The sequence below is a fragment of the Rhinoraja longicauda genome, chromosome 4 (assembly GCF_053455715.1).
Source record: "Rhinoraja longicauda isolate Sanriku21f chromosome 4, sRhiLon1.1, whole genome shotgun sequence".
Classification (NCBI taxonomy): Eukaryota; Metazoa; Chordata; class Chondrichthyes; order Rajiformes; family Arhynchobatidae; genus Rhinoraja; species Rhinoraja longicauda.
Genome location: NC_135956.1, coordinates 28,974,798 through 28,995,903, shown reverse-complemented (window position 1 = coordinate 28,995,903; position 21,106 = coordinate 28,974,798). Strand labels below are relative to the sequence as shown.

Genomic DNA, 21,106 nt, shown 5'->3' with positions numbered 1-21,106 from the left:
CTCTACGGCTATCCATTCAACCCGTTATCCTAATGTGAATAATTAATGTTTAACATTGTTATGTCTTCAGTTTCTATTTAATTGAAAATAAACTGATTTTGATTATAAAGATTGTTTTGACTGTGAAGTCCTTTCTATTTGCTTTTGTAGGTTGTGCTGCAGTCATGGATATGGCGTACATCAGAAGAACAACAATGGGAATTGGATCATCTTTTTTCCTTTGTTCAATGGCAGTGTTTGAACAAGGGCAGATCAAGTTGCTTTTATTGTCACTCCCTACCCGAGCCTGTTGGCCAGTCTCTTTCCACACCAACACTCAGAGTTGTGCAGAAAATGGAAAGTATTTGTTATTCCCTCTTGTGGTGTTCTTGCAAAATGCTTGGCTGGGCGATTGATAGTCAAGTGTAGGAATAGTTAAAGTGCAAAAATATAATGTGAATCACAGATTGTAAAAAGGAATTTTATGCCACCTCCTTGGAAATATGGCATTTCATTTGATGATCACATAGCAGCTGTATGTGAAGGGTTTTGCAATCCAGGGAGAATTCTGGGCTCACACAGGGAACCTGGAGTGCTGCTCAAGTGCAACCTATCAGTCCTCTTGGGAAACGTACCATGCTGTCAGATCTCTGTGCCTGCCAGTATCTGCTTCAGGAAATGGAGTCCCCCTCTCTGAGTAGAGAGCATCTGTGACCCATAAACTGAAAAATGGCACTCAGCTTCTCCCATTTCGAATGATCTGGAGGCTACGTAGTTCAGTGGCTTTTATCTCTATACTAGATTGCTCTACTGCAAAAGGAGAGAGTTTCCTGATGCGTTGCTCTTTGAAGAGTTCAAGATATGACCATGCTCTTTTATCCTTGTGGTGGACGATTCACAGGAATTAGTTGTTTGTTCATTCTTTCTACAGTGTTCTCTGAAGACCCACTCCTTCAGTATTGATCCCACTGGGCATGCAATCATACAGCATGTCCAGTAGGACCAGACTGAAGCCTCTATGGAAACATATATGTAGAAAAAAACATTGTGCACTCAAAACAAGTCAAGTAGAAGTTAACGCAATAAAGGTAGAATTGATTGTTCTCCCTTTAAAATGCACAGAGACAGCTGAGCTTTGCCATATTTCACAACTTATGGATCACTGAAATGGAAAAAAAGAGCACCCAGCAGAAGTCAACGTGGGGGAAAGGAGATTGTGCAAACTCCGTACAGACATTACGGGAGGTTAGAGGCGAAGCTGTGAGACAGCTATACCACCTATAGCACCGCCCTGATGCATGACCCATCATGCGTTCTGAAGATAGTGGAAAAGTAATCACAAACAAAATTAATTAAAGCTGGAAAATATTCAGAGCACCATAAGAATGTAATTTTTTTTACCATAATTTATTGTTGAAGTAGAATCCCTTTTCACAGAAGACCATAAAGAAGAGAGTGAGATTCTCCAGGTGAAACATGTCATGAAAAATCATATGTAAAACTTGAAGGGCAAGCAAATCCACTGCCTTGTAACATTCTCATTTTTATGTTCCAAACAAAATGACTACTCGGACTAATCTGATTTGTACCTTTAAAATCCCGTGTACAGACATCTTTCAAGTCCCAATTATAAATTGCCTTATTTAATTTTTCAGCGAGTATTTTGTTTTCTTTTAACTGTTCAATGTGCAAGATGTTTAAAGGAAAAGCAAGAGCAATTTTTGCTTAAAGTATCATATGTATTGGAAACATAGCGTGCTAAATAACCAAAAGAAGACATCTCTTCACACAGAATAGATAGATGCTCTCAAAGGGAAATTGAATGAACATATTAATAAAGAAAAATAGAAAAATATGCTAAAGGGCTGAGATAATAATGGTGGAAGAGAAAAAGGCATAAGCTATTCAGGCAGAATTAACATTTTCTATGTTGACAGTTGCTATAATTCCAAGAAATATTTCTACAACTATGAAACAATGTCACTGATACTAACATCCTTAAATAGTGTTACCCTTTAGGTAACAATACTGATTGAGGGCAGTCCAGAATAGCAGCATTGCACATTGTTAAATCACAAATTGAGGCCTGTATTGTAAGAATTGCACGACAATTGTCAGTAGAAAAATCAAGAAGCAGTAGGATAGATTTAACATTGTTTTAAACTTCAAATATAAAACTGTTAGAACAGTGATTAGCTTATACATTAATAAAGAGTATTAGTTTTTGTGTAGACTAAATAAAGAAAAATAATTCTACACTAGGCATTGCACCAAATTCCATTGTCCTGTGATAACAGTATGCCATTGTTATTTCAGACGATAGCGGAACTGAACATCATAAACTGCCTGAAGAATTCCAAACCCAGCTTTTGAATTATCAAGGGGTGGGGTGGGTGCTGAGGGATCAAGCAGTTCCATGTCAAAATAACATAATAGTAAAGACAAAAACTGTTTGATCTCATTGATAGCAAAAAAGCGACCAGGACATATACTGACACCAGAACCAAATGGCAACAGATGGGTCTTGAGCTTTCTACCATTTTTGTAGAATGTGGTCTTCTCTTTTCCATTTTCATCCAAAAATCTGTCACACTTAAATTCCTGAGAGAACAGAAATTACATTTTGTTTTAGTATGTTTATAAATCTATCAAATAGAAAATCAATATTTCACAATATTTTAAAGACATAAATTAAAGCTAAGATGAAAGGTAAAGCAGCATATTAATACAAATATTTGGTTATTTAATCTTAAACATGAATGCTTTAAGCAGACGTTCTCCATTCTGACATATAACTTTCACAGCCTTTCACCAGTACAGACTATAACTGCAGAATGTACTACACACAGAGAGAATTGACTGCAATAATTCAGTTCCATGAGCTGTGCCATCAATATGAGTGAATAGTAACATTATGGGAATACCACTAAATCCAAATCTATATCCAAGTCACACACTATAATGACTCAGACACATATAGTATTGTTATACTTTCATTGTCGTTGGCTAAATATCATTATCATGAAACTAACATACTAGGATTACATTGGTTCAAGGAAAATACGTCAAGGTAATGTTTTTGGTTTTTTAAATATTTATTTTTATTGAAGGAAAGATACAATACGGGTGACGTAATGCATTACATTCCCCTCCATTTTGTTTTTTATATATAACAACAAAAATAACCCTCACCCACCCTCCCTGGACACCCCTTTGCAGCTGATGTGTTCACAATACATCATATCACAAATACAAATGCACAATTTGACAGCAAAACCTCTACATTCTTCCAAGGCGCAGGCCCATACATATCTACAACATGTCAGATGGTTCAGGATACACTCATTCATTATGCATCAGCCATCCTGTGAGGTAATCGGCAATTGTATAAACAAAAATAAGTAAATAAATAAAAGTAAAACATAATTAAAGGCAGATCCCCAACTACAATCAAGTGCCCTCAGTCAGTGGGTAGTTCTTTTAGATTCCCAAAGTATGACAGAAAAGGTTCCCATTTTGAATAAAACTTTTTCACAGACCCCCTCAGTGTAAATTTGATCTTTTCTAGTTTTAGAAAAAACATTACGTCCTCTAGCCAAGCAGCAGCAGATGGAGGAGTTGTAGATTTCCAGACCAGCAAAATTCTCCTACGGGCCTAAAGTGATGTGAATGCAATGATGTCAGATTGGTTTGCATTTAAACCCAAAGTTCCATCTGTTACGCCGAATATAGCTACAAGTGGGCAAAGCCTCACTGTCGCCCCCAGGACTTCACTCATGGTTTTAAAAACCACTGTCCAGTAGTCACCAAGTTTGGGGCATGACCAGAATGCGTGAGCTAGATTGGCTGGAGAGAAGGAGCACCTGTCACAGCCAGCATCTGTCCCCGGATATATGTCAGCAAGCCTGGCTTTGCTTAAATGAACCCTGTGTAAAACTTTGAATTGTATGAGCCCCAATCTTGCACATGATGACGAGGAATGGACTCTTTTCAGTGCTTCTGTCCAGCATTCCTCAGACAGATCCGTACCAAGGTAATCCTCCCACCTAGTTTTAATTTTGTTCAGGTTTTGATCCCCTAAAGACATCAATTGAGAATATAATACAGAGATCAGTCCTTTATTTGTAAAGATAAGAGTGAGTTTATCCAACACTGTGACAGACGGGAGATCAGGAAAAGAAGGAATTTTTTTCATGGCAAAGTGGCGGATCTGAAGATATTTAAAGAAATGATTATGTGGGAGGCCATATTTTCTGCACAGGTTATCAAAACTATCAAATATGTTGTCAGTGTATAAATCCTTAATGCACTTAAGACCATTCAAACCCCATTGTCTAAAGGTTGAATCAAGTGTAGAGGGGGGGAATAAATGGTTACTGTGAACGGGACCCAGAACTGAAGCTGATGTGAACTTATAGTGACAGCGAAATTGATAAAAAAAATTGAGGGTGGATATAACGACAGGATTGGATGTGAATGGAGAGGATTTCAATGGCAGGGAGGAGTATACTAAAGCTGGAAGAGACGAGCAGTAACAAGACTGTGACTCAAGCAGACACCAGTCTGTATCTGGTCGGTGGAGCCAGAATAATATCTTTTGGATATTAGATGCCCAATAATAATGAATAAAACTGGGAAGGCCCAGTCCACCTACTTCACGACCTCTTTGGAGAGTACATTTATTAACCTTTGGAACCTTATTGCCCCATATAAAGGAGGTTATAGATTGGTTAACTAAGTTAAATGACTTGGATAGGAAGATCGGCAAACACTGGAACAAATAAAGAAATCTGGGAAGTACAGTCATCTTCACCGACTGTACTCTCCCAGCCATAGTAAGGGGTAGACTACGCCATCTCTGAAAGTCAGCCTTCATTTGGCTAACTTGAGGCGTATAATTAGCTTCAAACAGAGATGTAAAAGAGCGGGTAATGCGTATTCCTAGATATACAAAACCATCTTGAGATAAGGGAAAAGGCAGGGATTCCTGTCGGAATGTTTTTTGATTAATATTGTGTGACAGTTAATAGGAAAACCTGTTATTTTTAATAGAAAAAAAAAAGACTCCACTAAAATCCAAAAGAAGTCTATCAAATTATTAAGTTGGCCAGGGTAGATGTTTCAATATGAAGGTGGGTGGGTGTCAGGGAATCCAAAACAAGATACTCAAATATGCCCTCAATAATGAAAACAGTAAAGCTCCTTTATGTTGAGAATGTCAGAACTTAAACATGCTATTATAAGTAAAAGAACAAATATATTTATAGGGAATGTACATTGAGGAGAAAGGAAGTTATGTTGATAAAGCAAGGGGAAGCACAATAGAAGTAGGGATGTGGAGAGGGTTAATACTGCCATTGACCTGCCGGGACAAATATAAATTCTGTATAATTATATGGATGAGATAGTTTGTCAATCATTGCTGTAATTGAAGGGAATTTAGGGGGAAAATAGGATAATAAGGAAGTGAAACCCAACATGAAACCACAAGACAGCTTTTGCAACATCATGCTATGTGTCTCTGTAACAGCTTTAAAAAGATTAAATGAAGGTCAGTAGTGTAATTCAACTTGAGCGCTTTTCTGAAACATAACACTCACGACTGGATTCCTAAAATTATTCACAGAATTTTAATAATATTTTACCTACCAATGGGTTGTCATAAATGCCTGGATCCAAATGTAATAATTGAGGATATAAACCAATTTGGTCTCCTTTTCGCACAGCCACCTTCATTCCCGAATCCAAAGTCAGCACAAAGTTTTCCGTGGCAACACGCAACATCATTGATGCACTGGATAAGCGGAGAACTTCACTTATTAAACTTCCTGTTCAAAATATTTTCAGTTCTTTAGCAGCGATTCACAAAGCATTGCATAAAACAAAGCCAGATATTAATTCTCTAAAAAATTATGAAGTAGTTACACAATTGCTGAATGATACTGGTTTATTTCTTGAATTACCTGAGGTAACAATGATGGCAGTAAGATATAAAATAATACTTCAACTTAATTACTGTAATGTGTAAAACACAACAAAACAAGCATATTATGGATGTCACTGCGATTGCTGCATAAACATCTATTTCTAATAACATTCACATCATGTGATGCTTCTGGAGCCACAAAGTTAATTTGTTCATAGAATCTTACAAACATTTTGGCACAGAGGGAGACAACATGTTCATGCTTGTCAAGAAGATACTATCAAACCTAATCCTAGCTTCCAACAGCCTGTCCGTGGCCTTGCAGGTTACAGCTCTTCAAATACACATTCAAATATTTGGTGATCTTATTTCAAAATCATAAGTGAATTCCAAAATGTAGTGAAGAATGGGCACTTGACAGTTTATTGAGCATTAACTGAAATACTAAAAGGAACTGGTGTGATGTTCATTTAATGCAGAGGTTAATTGCCAGACACAAATATGTCACCATATTGCCTTATGATTGAAGTTTAAATGTGTTGGTGAAACTTGACCTCCTTGGCAGAATAAAGAAAAGGCTTGCTACCTCTACATCGCTGGTAATATGGGGTCCTCTAGGTCATGTGGTGCACCCTAAAAGCATACCTGGAGCTTCCCTTCATCATGGTTTGTTCCCAATCTCCTCTTCCTTCTTACAGTCGGAAGGCAAGAACCAAGCCCTCAGATAACTGACTGATGACAAATATGACACCCTTTCTTTTGAGTATTTGAAGACATCTTAGATCTATCAAAGCACTGGAATTTCAACCAAATACGATCTCCACTTCTTCAACTGGTCCCAGGAACACCGACATGTGTAGCACGAACAAAGGATCAGACATCCCCCAAAGCCACAGTGACTGGAATTTGGTGGCCATCATTGACTGCAAGAGTGTAAAGGAGTTATGCGAGTTCTCCTGATACATGGCATCGACCACACGGATTTTCAATGTGTTGCTGAGAAGCTGCACACTCAGAGATTGATAGCCCTTGCGATTCATTCTAAGTTCCTGGATTAATGTAATGATGCCCGTCACGGGTCGGCACAGTGGCATAGCAGTAGAGTCACTGCCTTTCAGCGTCAGAGATCCAGGTTCGATCCTGACTACGGGTGCTGTTTGTACGTTCTCCCTGTGACTGTAGGTTTTCCCAGGGTGCTCTGGTTTTCTCCCACACTCAATAGACCATAGGTGCAGGAGTAGGCCATTCGGCCCTTCGAGCCAGCAGCGCCATTCACCGTGATCATGGCTGATCATGCACAATCAGTACCCCGTTCCTGCCTTCTCCCCATATCCCCTGATTCCACTATCATTAAGAGCTGTATCTAACTCTCTCTTGAAAGCTTCCAGAGAATTGGCCTCCACTGCCTTCTGAGGCAGAGAATTCCACAGCTTCACAACTTTCTGAGTGAAAAAGTTCTTCCTCATCTCTGTTCTAAATGGCCTACCCCTTATTCTTAAACTGTGGCCCCTGGTTCGGGATTCCCCCAACATCGGGAACATGTTTCCTGCCTCTAGCGTGTCCAATCCCTTAATAATCTTATATGTTTCAATAGTATCCCCTCTCATCCTTCTAAACTCCAGAGAGTATACAAGCCCAGTCGCTCCAGTCTTTCAACGTACGACAGTCCCGCCATTCCGGGAATTAACCTCGTGAACCTACGCTCCACACCTTCAATAGCAAGAATGTCCTTCTTCAAGTTTGGAGACCAAAACTGCACACAATACTCCAGGTGTGGTCTCACTAGGGCCCTGTACAACTGCAGAAGGACCTATTCTCAACTCCTCTTGTTATGAAGGCCAACATTCCATTAGCTTTCTTCGCTGCCTGCTGTACCTTCATGCTTCCTTTCAGTGACTGATGCACTAGGACACCCAGATCTCGTTGTACTTCCCCTTTTCCTAACTTGACACCATTCAGATAATAACCTGCCTTCCTGTTCTTACCATCAAAGTGGATAACCTCACATTTATCCACATTAAACTGCATCTGCCATGCATCCGCCCACTCCCACAACCTGTCCCAAGCATCTTCCTCATCGTTCACACTGCCACCCAGCTTTGTGTCATCTGCAAATTTGCTAATGGTACTTTTAATCCCTTCATCCAAGTCATTAATGTATATTGTAAATAGCTGCGGTCCCAGCAACGAGCCTTGCGGTACCCCACTAGTCACTGCCTGCCATTCTGAAAGGGACCCATTTATCCCCACTCTTTGCTTTCTGCCTGCCAACCAATTTGCTATCCATGCCCACTAATCTTCTATTTGGGACCTTGTCGAAGGCTTTCTGAAAGTCAAGGTACACTACATCCATTGTCCATTTTCCTAGTTACATCCTCAAAAAATTCCAGAAGATTAGTCAAGCATGATTTCCCCTTCGTAAATCCATGTTGACTCGAAACGATCCTTTAACTGCTATCCAAATGCTCTGCAATTTTGTCTTTTATAATTGACGCCAGCATCTTCCCCACCACAATCGTCAGACTAACTGGTCTATAATTTCTTGTTTTCTCTCTCCCTCCTTTCTTAAAAAGTGGAATAACATTAGTTACTCTCCAATCCACAGGAACTGATCCTGAATCTATAGAACATTGGAAAATGATCACCAATGCGTCCACGATTTCTAGAGCCACCTCCTTAAGTACCCTGGGATGCAGACCATCAGGCCCTGGGGATTTATCAGCCTTCAGTCCCATCAGTCTACTCAACACCATTTTCTGCCTAATGTGAATTTTCTTCAGCTCCTCCGTCACCCTAGGATCTCTGGCCACTAGAACATCCGGGACATTGTTTGTGTCTTCCTTAGTGAAGACAGATCCAAAGTACCGGTTCAACTCGTCTGCCATTTCCTTGTTCCCCATAATAAATTCACCTGCTTCTGTCTTCAAGGGACCCACATTTGCCAACTATTTTTTTTCCTCTTCACGTACCTAAAGAAGCTTTCACTATCCTCCTTTATATTATTGACTAGCTTACCTTCGTACTTCATCTTTTCTCCCCGTATTGCCTTTTTACATCCAAAGATGTACTGGTTTGTAGGTTAATTGGCTTCCATAAAATTGTCCGTAATGTGTAGGATAGTGTTTGTGTACGGAGTGATCGCTGGTCAGCGTGGATTCGGTGGGCCAAAGGCCTGTTTCTGCACTGTACCTCTAAAGTCTAAAGTAAAGTCTAAAGTATCACCTGGGTGCAAACAACAACTCAGTGAACCTTAGGGGAAATGGCGATACTGCCAAATGTGAGTGCCTGTGTCATCAGATATTCCCTACTTAAACTAAAGGTGATGAGGGTTTTATCCTTTCTGCAAAAAACATTCCTAATGCAGTAATATACTGTAAACTGCAAAATAAATCAGTCAACTCCATCTCGAATGATTCAAAGGCTAATTGTTGAATATATCAGGCACCTTTATCTTTTTTAGGCAGTACATTCCAAGCATTGTTGAATGTTGTCAGCTTTGCCTGCAGGAAGTGATAAATCTCTGCCTCCACTACATTCAATTATCATGCTCTACAGAGAACTGGAGATGGGACCAGGAGCAAGGTTCCCTGTATGCTCTTGCAGAAAAGGATTAACTGGCAAGAATCTTTCATGCCGCCTCTTTCAGGGTCTGTCGTATTTGCAGTCTAGTTTATTTTATTTTTAGTTTAGCGTGGAAACAGGCCCTTCAGCCCCCCTGATCGCACTGACCAGCGATTCCCACACATTTACATTCACCTACACACACTAGGGACAATTTATAGTTATACCAAGCCAATTTACCTACAAACCAATACGTCTTTGGAGTGTGGGTGGAAACCGAAGATCTTGGAGAAAACCCACACGGTCAAGGGGAGAACGTACAAACTCCGTACAGACAGCACCTGTAGTCAAGATCGAACCCGGGTCTCCAGCGCTGCAAGCGCTGCAACTCTACCACTGTGCCACCGTGCCGCCCGTCCTTTCTCTTGCTTTTTGTGAGTGGCACAACCTGTGGGACCATCACTGAAGTACCCATGTTAAAGAGGTATTAAATGCAATGTCTTACTTTGCACTCACCAAGACTCCTCACACCATGTTCTGCAACATTTATATGGCCTTTAGAAAAATCTCTGTGATTCTCCACTTGTCTCCAACAACGCCATAGAAGACTGATTACCCCTTTAAATAATGCAGCTGCTGGGCATGGTGGCATTATTTAAATCTTGCTTCCTGTGGGTAGCTCCCATTGTACCACAATCAGAAACAAGCGGTAGAATTTTAATCGGGAGGCCCCACATGAACTGTTGTACAACGTGTACTCTATCTTCTGCATCCGTTAGTACATCACATTCACCCAGTCAGTAGGAATTTTCATAAAGTACATGTATTGTTTAATTCTGTTCAAATCAAATTTACACTCACGTAACAGTTATATACCAAGCACACTACAACTGAACTTCTAGCCTCTTGACTATTTTAGTCATGTCTCACTTTGAATGTGCTTAATCATTGCAAAATACACACACATGAACATGTTCTTACCCATAACTGTCATGCTATCGAGTTGTTCTTTGGTGAATATGATAGGGTTATTAATGTCTCCAGTGTTTTGATTTGTTATGAGAAGCAGGTTTTCAATTTCATTTTTCACTGCTTTCAATGCTTCGGGGGACCTGCAAAAGGATGTAAAACAAGATAACTGGCAATATGAATAATGTGCCATTGGCAGCAATGTGTCAGTTAACCATCCTGACACTCTTAGTCTGGTGTTAATCTCAAGTTATGAAACATAAGTGGATTATGTCTGTTAAAAAAACAAATTGGGCCAGGTTTCACTGTTGCAGCCATCCTGCAAAGCAGAGCAAACAGCAAGTAGCGGCTAGGCCTCAGGTGGCATATTTTAAATCCAGCCTCCCCATTAATCAATGCCATATAAAAACAAGCTAACAAGCTCACAAATGGATAGGAGAGTATGGCCAAGTGAAATAGGAATCGATGTGAAATGTGAGGTGAGTAATGGATTAAAAGTATTATATACGAATCCGCGAAGTGTAAGAACTAAAGTGGTTGAGCTTGAGGCTCAGTTAGCAATTGGTAGATATGACATTGTGGGGATTACAGAGACACGGCTGCAGGAAGATCGGGGCTGGGACCTGAATATTCAGGATTATACGTCCTATACCAGGGGCCTCCAAACTTTTCAGCATGAGGGCCACATTATATATTTGGCACATTTTTGCGGGCCATAGGAAAAAATAAAGTGTGAGTTTTATAAATTTAATGAACTCAAAAAAGTTTAGACTAGGTTACGTTCGATTAGATTAGGAAAGGTTAAACTTAGGTTAGATTAGGTTAGTTTACATTAGGTTTATATGGCAACAAATAAATAATATTCAATTTTTAAAAAGAGCTTGAAATATTGGAATATATATATACCGTAGGTATACAATTATTTATAAAACAGAAAAAATAGTGACCACCACTGGGGGAGAGAGAGGAGAGAGAGAGAGAGAGGAGGGGATGGAGAGAGTGGGGGTAGAGAGAGAGGGGGAGAGAGATGGGGGGGAAAGAGTCGGGGTAGAGGGAGCAGCAGATGGGAGCGGGAGCACGGGGAGGGGGAGGGTGTCAGAGGGTCCAGTGAAGGAGCGCCGCCACTTGCGGGGGCTGCTCCCTCCCTCTCTCTGACCCCTCTCCCTCTCCCAGTCTCCCAGAGCCAGCGAGATCTGCACAGGATGTATGGGAAAAATGACTATTTTCCTAGGTCTTTAATTTTTTACATCTTTCTACATCTTTGTCCAACAGTTATTTCTTTCTCTGTTAAGACGAGTGCTATCTGACCCTCTCATTATTGTATAGAGTTGAATGGAATCTTCCTCATTTATACTTATTCCAAAGAAATTAACCCTAGACTGCCACTTGCTCCTGACAAGTAAAATTGCTCAGACCTAGTAATGCTTTTGTAAATATCCTCTACCCTCCAATGAACATTGGAATTGTGCACTACACGAGGAGTTTGCATTCTATCTCTCCATAATCTACTTACCCTTATGGATGCTTATCCACTATGTTAACCTGGCCTGTTCTCTTCAATGGTCCATGAAAAAGAACTCCAAGATCCTTGAGTTCTTCAACAGTTTGGATCCTGACATTTTCTGTTAGTCTTATGGCATTACCTTTCCCAAATACATTATCTAACACGTCATCAGATTACATTTGTTCTTTTCGTACCTACCCAACAAGTCCATTGATATCTTCCTAACAATTTTGTTCTTTCCTGCAAACTTCTTCAAAATGGTCCCTCTATTTCAGTCCAAATTATTGATATATGTCATCAGATGCCAGGGACCCTGTCCCTGTAGGAACCCGTGCTTAGCCTTCCAGTCATTGAGCTCACTTTAATATTCACCCTTTGCTTTCTCCCACTGAGGTAATATTTAATCCAAATCATCGATTCCCGTCAGACCCAGTGGGCTTTTAGTTTCTTAATTTGTCGTCCTTCTTGCTTAAATACACACAGATAAAATTAAATGTCCTTCCTTCAACCCTCCTTGATCCCCACCCACTAAAAAAATTCAATGTTTAGTAAATCAGACATGAAGTTTCCGGAAAAAAAAGTATTAAAAAAATAATGGAGTAACAGATTTTATGCCAATAAATAATATGGTACAATATTGAAAATGTGATGACAAATCTCGACGAAACAGATAGAAGAAAATTATGTATAAATTTTGGCTCCACCTGATAGGAAAAATCAAATAAATTGAAAAGTACAGGGCAGATTCACTAGTACTGACACATGAAACAATATAAAGTGAAACTTTAAATATTATTTATATTAGAATACATGATGTCACTGCAAGATTTTTGAAGTGTGAAGGGATGGGGCAGAGTAATAGGAAGAGGTTACAGCAATGTGAGAGAATGAAATTAAAGTAAAAAGGACAGGGTCCATAGGCAACCTTTTTATCAAAATTGTTGTATTTGTATGTATTTGTTTTAATGCAGGAGAGATATTGGGAAAAAAATATCTTCCTAATTTGAATAGAATAGATTTTCCATTAATAACCTAAATTATTTTCAACCCTTTTACGATTGCAGGGTGCCCACCACATTAGATTTTCTCCCAAGACGTGAACTTATAGAGGTGTATAAAAGAAGGAAATACATAGGGTGAATGCACAGACTCTTTTACCCGGGGTAAGAGAATCAAAAAGAAGAGGACGAACATTTAAGGTGAGAGGGGCAAGATTTAATAGGAACTTGAGGTGCAACTTTTACATTCAGAGGGTTGGTGGGCATATAAATGACCTGCCAAGGGAGGTAGTTGAGGCAAATACTATAACAGCATTTAATAGACACTTGGGCAGGTACAGAATAGGAAAGGTTTAGGGGGATATGGGCCAAACTCAGTCAAATGGGTCTAGCTTAGATGTGGCAGCATGAATGAGTTGGGCCGAATGGCCTGTTTCCGTTTTGTATGACTTTATGTCTTTTTAAAAATATCCCTGCTGGAAGGTATACGAGTATATCAGAAAAGTTGCCCGAAGGAAATTTATTTAAAAGGATATGGACCAAGATGCTGCGTTTTAGTGTGTGCAGATCTTTAATCATTACAAATTAATTAATTCAGCACAATAAAGTTTGTAAATAACAGTACCTTAGTAGATAATAAATGCTCCAGAAGCTGGCAGGAAGAGTATTAGCCTGTGAGGCCCACAACATTACGACATGAGTCTTTGCCTTGCCAAGATCATCAAGTGTAGGGGAACGGTCAAAAAGATTCATTCTTTCCTCTATGAGGAAAGATTTATTATTATTCTGTCTTAATATTTTATGTAAAAATCCTTGTGCCAGAGCCATTCTTGATTCCTTGGCTGCTTTGAAAAATGATAATGGAATACCGCCAACTAAAGCAGGAAATACATTGTCAAACACTTTAAAATTCGTCATGGCCGTTTGAATGGCAACATGCTGCGCATTCACCTTTTCAATATCTTTTCCTTTCATTGCTTGTTCATTTTTCCCAAAGAGTGTTAAATATCCAGCTTCAAACATTATCCTATCTGAAAAAGCATTAAGGCTTTCAGTGACCCAGCCATCAGAGTCTGAGGATGACTTGACCTGTGCCATCACAAACTGGAGATTCTCCATCATACTTGAGGCCAAAGGACTCAAGGAGCTTCCTTGAAGGGTCTTGTTGAAGATCTGATGAATCTCTTCATAATCTATCTCATATTTGGCATCGTTAAAATCCACATGACCAAATACCTATAACAGATCAGAAGCAACATAATTGTGTTTAATATAAAAATTAAGTGAAATCGGTATTTAATGTGTAATCTTGATTATGATAAATTACAGGCAGTGCCATTTATCATATTTTAAACAGAAATAAATCAAATTGTGGGTCATAAATGCACACTGGTCGCATTCTACTGCTTGTAGATTAACGCACAAATAGTTATTGTTTGGTGCTGCATGTGCTTAACTCACAATGTTAGCTTGTGTCACAAATCTTAAATTACATTCGTTCCATTTCCAATTAAAAGTTTGTCAGAAGGTAACCTTTTACGGAGAGAACAGAGATCAAAAGACAGCTTTAACTTGAACTCAGTTCATTGGTTTAAAGCTCAAATTGCTGCATTGATGAAAATTCCAAGGGTTTCTTGTAAATTGAACAAAGCTAACAGTACATTCAGAAACAACAGCATTAATGTGAAAATCACATCTGAAAGCTGTTTACAAGGCAACGAGATGAAGGCAGGAAAATGGAAGGATTTATATGTTGAGACAAATAATAAACAAAAGAAGATGGATTTGTATAAGGATTCTCAAAGTCTTGAAGCAAATTTCAAAGCCATAAGGACGACAATATCAAAGAAATGTCTGAAGAAGGGTCTCGACCTGAAACGTCACCCATTCCTGCTCTCCAGAGATGCTGCCTGTCCCACTAAGTTACTCCAGCATTTTGTGATCTACCTTCAATTTAAACCAGCATCTGCAGTTCTTTCCTACACACAATGTCAAAGAAACGGGAATGGGCAATAATCTCAGGTCAAAGTAGTAGAGAAGCAGGATAGGATCCAACAAGGATTTCAGCCACTTCAGAACTGATGTGGTAGCAAATCATGCTCGATCCTGAAGGACTACTAAAACAATTATGTTAGGAAATGGTGTCATGTTGCGTATGGCTAATCATCTCAGATGTGCAAGGGTAAATCACCTGGGAATGTAAAATTGATTTGAATGCTAACTTTTGAATAGTCTATTGTCAAACAGGTCAAATAGGAATACTTTATTGTCACATGTGACTAGGCACAGTGAAATTCTTTGCTTGCATACCCAATGTATACAAATAGCGGCCACCTACGGCGCTAATAAAGTTACAAAGCACGCCAGGTCCTCCTTTTGTTCCCCCCCCCTAACATTCAGAATATCATTCAGCACAATTTGGGTTATAAAATGCCCCCAAAAATTATAATTGATGCACCATGGGCCTGGATTTTATCTTCCTCCTCTCCTTTACAAGAATGTGGCAAAGTGCGGGTGAAGGACTACAATCCTGAAAATTAAAATCCCAGCAGCTATGCTTGGAATCATAATATTAACTGATGTGGTAACTCAATCTTTACTGAGCACCTATTACAAGGCATAAAAACTAAGGCAAAGTCACATTAAGAAAGCTATAACATATCATTAAAAACAAGTCAGGTATGTTTCAAACTGTCTGCCAGACAACTCGATAGAAGAGACCATGGTATCTAAAAGTTTAGTTCTTTGTAGACCCTTTATGGTATGATCGTAATAACCCTAATCTTCCGTCTTCGCACCCTCCTATGAAGGGGGAATGCCACCTCCATCTCCAGCCACACGTTAATCTCCATATTCATTTCTATCAAAGAATCAACTGAAATGCCTCCATTAAATTATAGATAGTTATCAAAAGACCCATGTACATGAGATGCCTATTATTTGAAGATAAAACCAGATATCCCATATTAAATCAATATGAGTGCTGTTTTCTCTTCCATTAACATTATTGAAATAAACTACACTGGAAGAAGCTGTCACTTGAGTCCAAAACTGACAACCCCTACTTACTGGCTGCTTCTTGATAACATTAAGGAACTTTTAATTAAAAGCTGTGTTTCTATCATGATCAGCAGTGCCTTCATGTCCTCACAATCTTTGAGAACTGTGGTAATGGAAATGAATCAGCAAAATTAATGTGTCTATTTTTAGTTCTGTTTGTTCCAACATAAAAACAATAGGTAATCTTGGCAGCAAAATCAATAGGCGGTTAACAGTTCAGTTTGAAGAAGTAAGATGACAATGTTTTAAACAACCTTGGTTCAGACTCCAATAGTTGCCAAGGTTGGGAAAGTTGCTGATGGATAGAATAATGAGTTGAGCTGCTAATCCAATATTTGTTTTTCTTGCCAAGATTGTATACCATCCTTGTACTGAAGCAAGTAGGTATACTTACGATTAATTACTCTATTCCCAGCAAGCATTCCTGCACTCAAATGAAATTGTTTATCCTAGTTCCCTAGTAATACACTGTATACATAGGTGAAAGAATACCTTGCGATATTTACCTTACATTGTGCTGCACCAGTTATGACCTTGATGCAATATTGCACCAGATGCAGCTTCTTAAATAGGCGCTATCACTTTTAATAAAGGATGTTCTATTTATAGCCTTATCTTTGTTTAATTGTTTTTGCAGGCAACAGATAGATGCACAGATGCTATAATACCATTGATTCTGGGAGGCTGCTGCTTGAGCGAAAGGTAAAATAATGATTTAGCGTGAAAAAAAATAGAGAACAGAGTTCTCCAAATAGAGAAGTAAAGAGAACAGGAAGTTGAAATGTCAAGGAGTTTGAGCGCTGCGAGTGGAGTCAGCCGATTCCCAATATTTAAAAAGGTTGAAAGTGTGCAGTGACAACAGAATGGAGATAGGTGAGAACAAGAAGGTCTCAAAAAGAAAACTGAAAACCATGAAGGGACATTTTAATCTGGAATCAATGGATATTTTTGTGAGCTACAAATTTGGTACATGCAATGGAGGACAGTGGAAATAATAGGTCAGGCCAAAGATATTGGTAAAAAGGTAACATTTTTTTAAAAAATCTAGATTGGGTATTGTGAGACCGAGATTGCTTAATATGCAAACTGGCTGATGCAAAATATTTTTTTTAATTAACTAAATATTCAAAGGTAGACACAAAATGTTGGAGTAACTCAGCAGGACAGGCAACATATTAAGCAACCTCGATTTCGCAATACCTGAGAAGGGAAATTGATTGTAAGATTTGCCCCATAGATTCCTGTTAAACCTTTCCCATCTCAAAAAAACACAAAGTACTGGAGTAACGCCTCAGGTCATGCAGCATCAGCCTGAAGAAGAGTCCCATTCCGAAATGTCACCTATCCATGTTCTCCAACGATACTGCCTGACTCACTGGCATCCTCAGTTCCTTGTTTCTATATTAAAACTATGGGCTCTAGTTCTTCAGTCCCCTACCCTGGGAAATTGTCTGGGCAATCAGTTTGTTGCACAATATGTTAAACTATTCATACAAATATTTTTGCAAGGATCTGAAAATCACCTAGCAACCAGTCCATTGATGTTTCAGAGGCTTTTCCAGTTCCTCAGATGTGATGGATCAAATACATTTAGAAACCAATGTGACAAGTGCTTTTGTTTCATTACAGAAAACACCTTATCATGTGCTAAAATAGATCCTCAGTGTTCTTAGCACTTATAAAAGGTTTGTATTAGAACATGTTCAGTAAATAAATAATTAACAGAGTATTAGGGAGAATGCAATTTGAAGGTGCTAAACAATTCTGTTGCAAACTAAATGCTCAGCTGTGCAATACCAATATTTATTACCTACTTCTCCAGCTGCTTTTACCAAAAAGTTGTTATAGGTGAAATTATAATTCCCTTTATTACTACTATCTTCCAATATTAAGTTTTTGTAGAAGTACTTCACATTTAAGCGTTGTTTACTTTTGCCATTTTTTAGAATGAATGAAAAAATAATGTTGAAACTCATATATTCCACAGTTAAACTTTTAGACACCTTCAAAGCCTACAGGATGAATCAATATCCACAGAAGCAGAGAAGCAGAAAGACTGTGGGATAAGTCTAAAAGCAGAGAAAACTGACATGAAACTACTTCTGTGCCAGAAATATTTGAGGTATTACCTGGAAATTTCAAGTCAAGATTGTTTTATTGTCATATTGTAGTGGGTCTGGATGCAGCAGGAATCAGGCAAGACGCCAGGTAAGGATTAACAGTAATTTTAACGTAGCATCAGAACATTCACTCTCTTCAGTTTCCCGCACAAGTTCACTCTAGCTCCTTCAGGCAAACCCCGTAGCTCCAGACTCCTCCCCAGCCCTGTCCACTCAGTGCCGAGGGGGATGACCCAGGGAGTGGCCTAATCCCCGGTCACCGCCACAGGACCCCCTCCCCAAGAAACGGACAGGGGGACGTATGAGACAACCAGCCCGTGTGCGCACCACGGCGGGCGCAGGAACCGGAACCACTCCGCCAGGGAAAGACAACCGCGGGGACGCTGGGGGTAAGGGCCGGGACGCAGGACGACCCCTGAGGGCGAGGCCGTGCCAGGAGGACCGGCTGGCTAACATCCATGTGCGCCGGCTTCAACCACGAAATAGAGACCGTCTCAGGACGACCCCCCGTGTCCAAAACGAAAGCGGCAGAGCCACACTCGAGCACCTTGAATGGTCCTTCATACGGCCGCTGAAGGGGCGTCCGGTGTGCATCCCGGCGCAGGAAAACTAACGGACAGTCCAGCAGAGCGGAAGGGACATGCGACTGAACCGAACCATGGCGAGACGTCGGCACCAGTGCAAGCTTGCCCACCGTCTCCCGAAGGCGTTGAAGGGCGGCCGACGGTTGTTTCACCTGACCCTGGGCTGATGGATTAAACTCACCGGGCACTGTCAGCAAGGCCCCGTACACCAATTCAGCCGAGGAGGTGGCCAAGTCCTCTTTGAGCGCAGTACGGACGCCCAGTAAAACTCACGGCAACGCGTCGACCCAGTCCGGGCCAACGAGCCGGGCCTTCAAGGCGGCCTTGAGCTGGCGGTGGAAGCGCTCCACCAGGCCGTTCGCCTGCGGATGGTACGCAGTGGTGCGGTGCAGGTTAACCCCCAGTAGTTGAGCCATGGCCGACCACGGTTCGGAGGTGAATTGCGGCCCCCGGTCGGACGTGATGTCGAGCGGCGCCCCAAATCTGGTAATCCGGTGTGCCGCCAAAGCACGGGACAAGTAGAGGCAGAAGTGTCCGGCAGTGGAACTGCTTCTGGCCACCGCGTGAAACGGTCGACCACAGTCAGGAGGTGGGTGAAGCCCCGAGAAGGCGGCAGCGGCCCCACAATGTCCACGTGGATGTGGTCGAACCGCTGGCGAGGGACGATGAACTCCTGGAGCGGCACTCGCACATGCCGCTGTACTTTGGCAGTTTGGCACGGGATACAGGTGCGCGCCCAATGTTCAACCTGTTTACGCAACCCGTGCCACACGAAACGTGAAGCCACGAGTGTCGTCGTCGTCCGAATGGAAGGGTGGGCTAGCCCGTGGAGCACCTCGAACACTCTGCGCCGCCAGGCAACGGGAACGATGCGGCGCGGCTACCCGGTGGATACATCGCACAGCAGCGTCGCGCCCCCAGTGCCGCAGGGAACATCCTCCAACCGCAGGCTCGAAACGGCGGTACGATAGGCGGACATCTCATCGTCCGTCAACTGGGCCGCCGCCAGGGCTGAGTAGGCGATGCCATCGGCCACTTGCAGGACGGCGTGGACCGTGGGTCGAGACAAGGCGTCGGCCACTCGGTTGTCTTTGCCCCCGATGAAACAGATGGAGGTAGTGTACTCCGAGACGAAAGCCAACTGCCGCTGCTGGCGAGCTGACCACGGGTCGGACACCTTGGCGAACGCAAAGGTGAGGGGCTTGTGGTCCGTGTACGCGGTGAAGCTTCGCCCCTCAAGGAAATAGCGGAAATGGCGGACTGCGAGGTAAAGGGCGAGGAGCTCGCGGTCAAAGGCACTGTAGTTCCGCTGTGCGCCGCTGAGGTGCCGGCTGAAGAAAGCGAGAGGCTTCCAACACCCATCAATCTGCTGTCAACCGCCACATCCAAAGCGTCAACCGTCAGGCTGGTTGGTGCATCCGCCCGTGGGTGCACGAGCATCGTGGCCGTAGCGAGGACGTCCTTGGCGTGTTGGAACGCCGCCACCACATCGTCAGTCCATTCGACCTCCTTGCGCTTGCCCGCCATGAGGTGGAACAGCGGGCACATGATCCGGGCCGCAGTCGGCACAAATCGGTGGTAAAAGGCCACCATCCCAACGAACTCTTGGAGGCCCCTCACGGCGGTCGGGCTACCTTCTCCGGGAGCGGCAGCGCACCGTGCGTGGTCACGTGGTGGCCCAGGAAATTGATGGACGACACCCCGAAACGGCATTTGGCGTTGTTGATGGCCAACCCATAATCGCTGAGGCGCCGGCATAGGTGGCGGAGATAGGTAAAATGCTCCTGTCTTGAGCGGCTTGCCACCAAAATGTCATCGAGGTACACGAACACAAAGTCCAGGCCACGGCCATAAGCCGCTGAAAAGCTTGCGCAGCGTTCTTGAGTCCAAACGGCATACGGGGGAACTCGAAAAGGCCAAATGGCGTCACGATGGCCGTCTTGGGGATGTCGTCTGGGTGGACGGGAATCTGATTATAACCACGCACCAGATCGACCTTGGAAAACACCGTGGCCCCAGCCAGGTGTGCGTTAAAGTTCTGAATGTGGGGGACCGGATACCTGTCAGCGATGGTAGCATCGTTAAGCCGACGGTAGTCACCGCAAGGGCGCCAGCCACAGTCTACCTTGGGGACCATATGGAGCGAGGATGCCCACGGGATGTCTGAGCGACGCACAATACCTAGGGATTCCATAAGGTGGAACTCCTCCCGAGCGAGAAGGAGCTTGTCCGGTGGAAGATGCCGCGCCCGGGCGTGCAGGGTCGGGCCAGTGGTGGGAATGTGATGCTCCACCCTGTGCTTCGGGGCGGAGGAATGGAACCGGGGGTCGAGGAGTTCGGGGAACTCAGCCATAATGCGCGAGAACGTAACGTCCGCGGACGACAGGGGCCCATCAGGCAGCACG

General features: G+C 42.1%; 1 protein-coding gene across 1 annotated transcript in view; it reads right to left on the bottom strand.

The window, feature by feature from the left end:
* Positions 1 to 1,385: 1,385 nt before the first annotated feature.
* LOC144592660 (cytochrome P450 7A1-like) overlaps positions 1,386 to 21,106 on the bottom strand; it is a 31,751-nt gene continuing 12,030 nt past the window's right edge. The window contains exons 3-6 of the mRNA XM_078397415.1: positions 13,563 to 14,173; positions 10,448 to 10,578; positions 5,629 to 5,807; positions 1,386 to 2,580 (exon numbers count right to left, since the gene is read on the bottom strand). Coding sequence (XP_078253541.1) covers positions 2,287 to 2,580; positions 5,629 to 5,807; positions 10,448 to 10,578; positions 13,563 to 14,173 — 1,215 coding nt within the window. The 3' untranslated portion in view covers positions 1,386 to 2,286. The remainder of the gene's footprint in view (positions 2,581 to 5,628; positions 5,808 to 10,447; positions 10,579 to 13,562; positions 14,174 to 21,106) is intronic.